Source organism: Sturnira hondurensis, unplaced genomic scaffold, assembly GCF_014824575.4.
Source record: "Sturnira hondurensis isolate 20B ecotype Veracruz unplaced genomic scaffold, ASM1482457v3 Scaffold0000256, whole genome shotgun sequence".
Taxonomy (NCBI): domain Eukaryota; kingdom Metazoa; phylum Chordata; class Mammalia; order Chiroptera; family Phyllostomidae; genus Sturnira; species Sturnira hondurensis.
In genome coordinates this window covers 873,702-881,370 of record NW_028072887.1, presented here as the reverse complement: position 1 = coordinate 881,370, position 7,669 = coordinate 873,702, and the positions used below count along the sequence as shown (strand labels likewise).

The 7,669-nt window shown below is 41.3% G+C and overlaps 1 protein-coding gene across 1 annotated transcript; it reads right to left on the bottom strand.

Annotated features, from left to right (window-relative positions):
- Positions 1-3,226: 3,226 nt before the first annotated feature.
- On the bottom strand, positions 3,227-4,919 carry LOC118975407 (C-X-C chemokine receptor type 2-like). The gene is given in 4 exon segments (XM_037029361.1): positions 3,227-3,405; positions 3,408-3,664; positions 3,666-4,309; positions 4,824-4,919. Coding segments are annotated over 4 exon segments (1,176 nt in total).
- Between the last annotated feature and the right edge of the window lie 2,750 nt (positions 4,920-7,669).

The following is a 7,669-nucleotide window of genomic DNA, read 5'->3' as shown; positions in this document are numbered from 1 at the left end:
GGTCCTGTGCATGTGCCGCCCTGTGTATCTAGCTTTTACCCTGTAGGTCAAGTCTCTGTGTCCCCTGAGACTGTGAATGTGTGGCACCATCAGGACACTGGAAGGTCCTGTCCTGACACCGGTTGAAGAACCAGCTCAGGTGAAAGCAAAACAGGAAGATCATGGGGCAAGACTTGTGAAATTTATCCTGAACTCACCCTGACCCTTTCTGTACCCCTGCCCTTTTCCACCTCTCTTTCATCCTCACTTGCTTTTTAGGAACATTTTATTGTTTTTCTCCATTATTCTGTTTCCCTTATTCATGTCTCCTTGCTTTGACCCTCCCCCTCCGTTTCCTCATTAGTACCTATCTCTAGTCTTTGGTACCTTGACCTACCTACTGTGCTTCCTGAGAACTGACCTCTTAGGGGTGAAAACAGGTGTCTTCCAGAGCCAGGGCCAGATCCTGCCTGGGACTCCGAGGTTACCTGCTTCCTCCATTCAGTATAGGAGCCCACAGATATTTGTTGATTGCTTAACACTGACAAAAACCTATTTTAAAAAGACATTTCTGTTTGCTTTGTTTTGAACTGCTTCTCAGTTGTACAACATATGCAGTTGCTTTGCAAAAGCAAAATCAAAACCAGTGAGTACACGGGGATCTAAGCTGTCCATCCAACCTGCTTCCTCCTCTGTGTGTGTGTGTGTGTTTTTTTACATGAAAAGGTAGGGATTTAATTATCTCATCTAACAGGAAGTTATAGGTAAGTGGTTCCAGGGTTTGCTTTTTTTGCAACTGGATTTTTAAAAAATGTGATGAAATATACACAATAAGGTTTACCATTTTAACATTTAATGTACAGTTTAAGGGCATTAAGTACATTCACATTGTTGTACAACTATCACCACTATCCATCTCCGGAGTCTTTTTATCATCTCCAACTGAATTCTGTATCCTTTAAAAAATTACTCCCAATTCCCCTCTCCCTCAACTCTCTAGTAACCAGTATTTTACTTTCTGTCTCTGTCACTTTAGTTATGTAAGTGGAATCATAGGGTATTGGTGTCTGGCTTATTTCTCTTTTTTAATTTTTAAAAAAAAATTATTTAATTATTTTTCAAGTACAGTTTTCTGTCTATTACTCCCATCCCATCCCACCCTCCCGTGCTCCCCCCTCCTTCCCATTTCCACCCTTCTTATTTGTTGTCCATGTATCCTTTATATATGTTCCTCTAAATCCCTCCCCTATTTCCCCTGAAATTCCCTCCCCTCTCCCCTCTGATCACTGTCCCCCTGTTCTCTATTTCAGTGTCTTTGGTTATATTTTGCTTGCTTGTTTGTTTTGTTGTTTAACTTCCTGTTAAAGGTGAGATCGTCTGGTATTTGTCCTTCAACACCTGGCTTATTTCTCTTAACATCGTATATTCTAGGTTTATTCATGTTGTAGCACATATTAGAAATTTATTACCTTTTAAGAGTGAATAATATTCCATGGTGTGTGTATGTATATATATATATATATATATATATATATATATATAATGGAATATTATTTATCCAGTCATCCATTGATGGACCCTTGGGTTGTTTCTACCTTTTGGCTATTGCTGGAAAAATGCTGCTATGAACATCAATGTACAAATTCCCATTTGAGTCTTTGCTTTCAGTTCTTTTGGCTATAACCCAGAACTGGAATTGTTAGATCATACAGTAATTCTAAGCTTGATTTTTCTGAAGGACAACCATACTATTTTCCATAGTGGTTGTACCATCTTACATTCTTACCAGCATTGCACAAGTATTCCAGTGTCTGCACATCCTCATCAACACTTGTCATTTATGTATGTATGCATGTACTTATTTATTTATTTTTTCATATGTGTTCTTTGGAAGTATGTCTGTTCTCCAAATACTTTGCCCACTTTTGAATAAGGCCTTTTCCCCTCACTGTTGAGTTATATGAATTCTTTATATACTCTAGATATTAACCCCTTATAAGATATATGATTTTCAAATATTTTCTCCCATTCTGTGGCTTGCCCTTTTACTTTGTTAAGAGTGTCCTTTGATACACAAAAGTTTTTAACTTTGATGAAGAACAATTTATCTATTTTTTGTTGTTGTCTGTGTTTTTGGTGTCATATCCAAGACAACATTGCCAAATCCAATATCATGAAGCTTTTATCCCTTTGTTTTATTCTAAGAGTTATATAGTTTTTGTTCTTATGTTTAGGTCTTCAATCTATTTTGAGCTAATTTTAGTATATAATGTAAGGTAAGGGACCAGTTTTGTTCTTGTGCTTACTTAGGTTTATGTCTGGGCTATTCAATTTTAAGTTCTTTTTATTCTCTGACTTTATCAGCCTAACTGATACACACACACACACACACACACACACACAGTGTGTTTATTTGCCTCATTGTCACAAAATTGCTGCCTCAGCACCACATATATCCTATATCCATATTCAAATACAAGATCCAAGGATGTGGAAATGTATATTCCTCTCTTATTTAATCAGAAGTATTTTCCAGGAGTCCCCTGGCCCCAGCAGATTCCTCTTAAGCAATGTTTTGCAGAAGCCAGATTGTACCTGCTTATGAAAACAGATGATTACATTTTCTATAATTTTGTGAACTGGTTGCTAACCACCACCACATTTGAAATTGCCATGGTGGGAACATTTATAACACATAACTTGGTGAACACTACAAATAGGACATTTTCCCTCCTAGGACACTGGTTTACAGCAAGCACACACTTGCCTGTAAGTCTTCCTAGTCAGAACTGGAGAATATGCCACTTCTACCTTAAAGGAGTCATGCAAGTGTGTATCTGTCATTTTCAACCTCTCTCAAGGGAAGCAGACTTTGCTAGCAGTTAAGGAAAGGGAGAGTCAAGGAAGTAACTGTGGTGTTTGCCACTAATGGCTCTCAAGGGTGGGAACTTTTTGAACTCACTTAAAAGCATGTCTTTGAAATGTCTCAGAGGACAGAGTGCTATGGGCTCAGTGGTAGGATGGACAGCTCTAGCCATTGACATGGTGATTACAATAAGAGGTGAGGATGCAAGGCAGACTTTCTCAACCACGTAGTGGCTCCTGGCAAGGTTATGGCCTCAGTAACTTCCCGTGCCCTCAATGAAGGGCTGTTCTGACACAGAGACTATGAATAGCCAGTAGACATGAGACCTGGGTGCTTATAAAAGGGGAGGAACCTTGTGGGGCTGCACCAGGAATGGGGGTGTTAGAGGGTAGTAGAAGTGTTCCCTGAAGAAGACCCAACAAAGGATGGCTTGCCATACTTGGCCAGGAATTCCTTGCTGATCAGGCCATGGATGGCCATCATCCAGAGGAATACATGGTGAGATTTCTGGTCAAAGAAGGCATAGATGAGGGGATTGAGACAGCTGTGGAAGAAACCAGAATCTTGGTGGCATCCATGGCCTGACCAATATTGTTTCTGCACTGATAGTTCTTTTTGGTGACCTGGAGCTTCATGAGGTTGTCTGCCACTGGGATCAGATTGTAGGGCAGCCAGCAGAGCAGGAAGATGAGCACAATAGCAAAGATGACCTGCATGGCCCCGTGCTTCTGCCCCATGTGGGCCTGAAATAGCATGTGCAGGCTGAGTCCATAGTAGAACAGTATGACCAGCAGGGGCATGAAGAAGCCAAAAGTTCTGCATCACAGTGCAACATTTTGTTGTGTTGGTACCCAGATCCTCATAGCACACTGGGCCAGAATTAGATGGGTGGATCATCCTGTGGAAGACAAAGACGGGCAGGGACAGGACCAGGGATATGGTCCAGACACCTAAGCATATGAACTTGACCCAGTGCCACTTGTGAACCAGTGTGTGTGTGGCAGGCACAATAGCCAGGTAGTTGTCCATGCTGATACAGGCCAATTGTAGAATACCACTGTAGAAGTTGACTTCTTTCAAGAGTGAGACCATTTTGCACAGGATTGTGTCATAGATCCAGCCCTGTGCCTTGGAGGCAGCCCAGATAGGCAAGGTCAGGGTGAAGAGCAGGTCAGCCAGGGAAAGATTCAGCAGTTAGACATCAGTGACAGAGCAGCTGACCTGGCTGTGTAAGACGACCAGCAACACCAGGGATTTTCCCAGCAGGCTCAGCAGGAAGATCGGAGCATAGATGACAACCACAGCATACTTGTGGATATCCAGAGATTCTGGCTGGCATGGGACAGTGTCTGGCAAAAAGAGCAGGTCAGCGTTGTAACTGTAATTGCAGAACTCCTCCCACGTGTAATTCTCCTTATCAAAGTTTTCTGAATTTGAGTAGTCCGTATCCGTGGCCTGCTGTTGCTGTTACAGCTGCTGTTTTTACTGAAGTGGTCTCTGATACTTCCACTGTGACTCAGGGCTTGGTAGCAGTCAGGGATGTTGAACAGGAAAAAGTAAAGAAGACTTTATGAGGAAACTTCTGAGCCAGGGTTGCCAAAAGGGAAATCCAAGAGACATACCAGGGAAGGTGTTCCCACAGAAGAGCAATAAGGTCTGTTCTAGGACTCTGACTCCAGGCCAAGGTGATTTTGTATCAGGTCTGGGAATTTTCATGCCTTCCTATCTAATGGCTTTTGGAGGAGACTGGTAGTCTGAAGGTAGAGGTTTGCCTAGTCCATTTCTGTCTCTGAGGGTTTTGAATCCTCACTTCCTTCTTTAAAAGGAAGATGCAGGCAAGCCCAGCCCCCAGTTGACAGACTGCACTTCACATGTGCACTTTCTTTTTTCCTTCTAGGGTTAGCATGACAAGTGTCCCTCCCTCCTCTTTCTGGAGAATTCTTGCACCTGGCTGTGGGATCCATTGCCTCTTACATACTTGAAGATCCTGCCTCCTGGCCCTTTGCCCATCAACCACCTTCTTTCCTTTCAGCCCCTGAACTTGCTTATGTCCTTCTCCTGTTCCAGGTTCCATTTAGTTACCATTCCCCTATGCCCTCCTTTTCATATGCAAAGTTCTTGACAAAGCTGTTGTCTGTACTTTGCCAGTCTTTTTCACTATTTAACCCATGGCAAGTAGCTTCCTTCCTACCACTCTCTTGAAAGAGCTTTTGCCAGGATTACTAGTGACCTCTGGTTTACTAAATCCAATAAACCTTTCTCTCTCTTTTTTATATTGTAAGATGTACATTTTTTTTAACTTTCAGAACATTATAAAGAATTATATAAAAATATCAATGGTGGCCTCTGGCAATGTATAATGAATGCCTCTATAACCTTCACCTATATTCACACCAGTTGTTAACATTTTTGCCACATTTGCATTCTCTGTCTTTCATACACTTGCAGACTCACACAACCATAGTTTTATCTAAAATATTTGAAAGTTGCAGATATGACACATTTATTTCTAGATACTTCAACATGTGTCTTCTGAGTACAACAAGTGCATTCTCCTATGTAACAGCAACACAATGGTCAAGCTTGGGTAACTTAGCCATTAGGTAAGACTATCATCTACCGTGCAGTCTGTATTCACATAGGTCCCCATGTCCCAGCTGTTTCCCTATATAAGATCCTTCATTGCATTTGGCTGTGTCCCTTAGAGCATTTAAGTGGGCTCATTTTGTCTTTCATGATACTAACATTTGTGAAGAGTCTAGGTCAGAATCTGTCTTACCCTTCCTGCTCCAATGTCCTTCTTAAATAAAACCACCTCAATCATTTTTAAGTGTATTCTATTTATTATGCTACTACAGATGACCCATTTTTTCTCCCCTTTATCCCCTCTCAGCGCTGCACCCCCATCTCTCCAGCATTCCTCCCACCCCTTAGTTCATTTCCATGGGTCATACATATAAGTTCTTTGACTTCTCCATTTCCTATACTATTCTTAACCTCCCCCTCTCTATTTTGTACTTACCAATTTTGCTTCTTATTCCCTGTACATTTTGCCCCCATTCTCTCCCCTTCTCTTCCCCACTGAGAACCCTCCATGTGATCTCTGTTTCTGTGATTCCATTCCTATTGTAGTTGTTCACTTAGGTTTTTTTTTTTGGTTCAGTTGTTGATAATTGTGAGTTTGTTGCTATTTTACTGTTCATAGTTTTGATCTTCTTCTTTTTCTTAGATAAGTCCCTTTAACAATTCCTATAATACAGGCTTGGTGATAATGAACTCCTTCACCTTGACCTTATCTGAGAAGCACTTTATCTGCTCTTCCATTCTGAATGATAGCTTTGGTCCATAGAGTAATCTAGGTTGTAGGTCCTTGCTTTTCATGACTTGAATACCTCTTTCCAGCTCCTTCTTGCCTGCACCGTTTTTTGTTTTTTTTTTTTTGAGAAATCAGCTGATAGTCTGATGGGAACTCCTTTTTAGGTAACTGTCTCCTTTTCTCTTGGTGCCTTTAAGGTTCCCTCCTTATCTTTAATTTTGGGTAATTTAATTACGATGTGTCTTGTTGTGTTTCTCTTGGATCCAACTTCTTCGGGACACTCTCAGCTTTCTGAACTTGCATATCTATTTCCTTTGCCAGATTGTGGAAGTTTTCCTTTATTATTTTTTCAAATAAGTTTTCAATTTCTTTCTCTTCCTCTTCTACTTCTGGCATTCCTATGATTTGGATGTTGGAACATTTAAATTTGTCCCAGGGGTTCCTAAGCCTCTCCTCGTTATTTTGAATTCTTGTTTCTTCATCCTGTTCTAATTGAATACTTATTTCTTCCTTCTGTTCCAAATCTTTGATTTGAGTCCTGGTTTCCCTCCCTTCATTGTTGGTTTCCTGTATTTTTTTTCTTTATTTCACTTTGCATAGCTTTTATTTCTTCCTTCATTTTGCTACTGTTCTAAATCATTCTGTGAGTATCTTGATTACTAGTGTTTTGAACTCTGCATCTGATAGGTTGGCTACCTCCACATCACTTAGTTCTTTTTCTGGTGTTTTGATATGTTCTTTCATTTGGGTCATGTTTCTTTTTCTTGGTGCACCTGTTACATTGTAAGGGGCAGAGCCTTACATATTCACCAGGGTAGGGCAACCCACTTCCCTGCATTGTGGTGTTATATGTGGGGGAAGGATCATGGAACAATACTGCTTGCTTTGCTCTCACTCCACTTTCCTTGCTTTTTGTAAGTAGATTATGGCCTTTCTGGTGCTGATTCCTAGGTGGGTGCACTTGTGTATGTTCTAGGATCCTGTGAACCTCTCCAACAGACTCTCCTGTGAGACTGGGAGTGCCTTCCAATGCTGCAACCCCCACAAGATTTTACAGCCAGAGGTTTTGAGGCTCTAGTTTCCCCACACTGGAACTCTGGGTTGCATGATCAGTCTCACTCCCCAGTTGTTCTTCCTGGCTTATCTGCGTGGGAATGTGGGATATACTGGTCCACCAGCTGCTACGTCACCCGCCCTGGTCCACCAGCTATGACCTTTTGTGTGTCCTCACTGCCAAGGCTTCCTGTCTCTGTCCATCCTACCAATCTAAATCATTGCTTCTCTAACTCCTTGGTTGTTGGACTTCTATACAGTTCGATGTTTTTGGAAGCTCTGGTTGTTTTTTTGTTTTTAAATTGGTTGTTAGCGTTCTTTTGGTTGTGCAATGAAGTGAAAGGTATCTACCTATGTCTCTACCCTGCCTAGAAACCTTCTCCTCTTTGATTTTTGACCTACAGTGTGGTTTGTGAGCTACCATATCTCTGTTTCCAGTAGTAGTGTAGCACTTT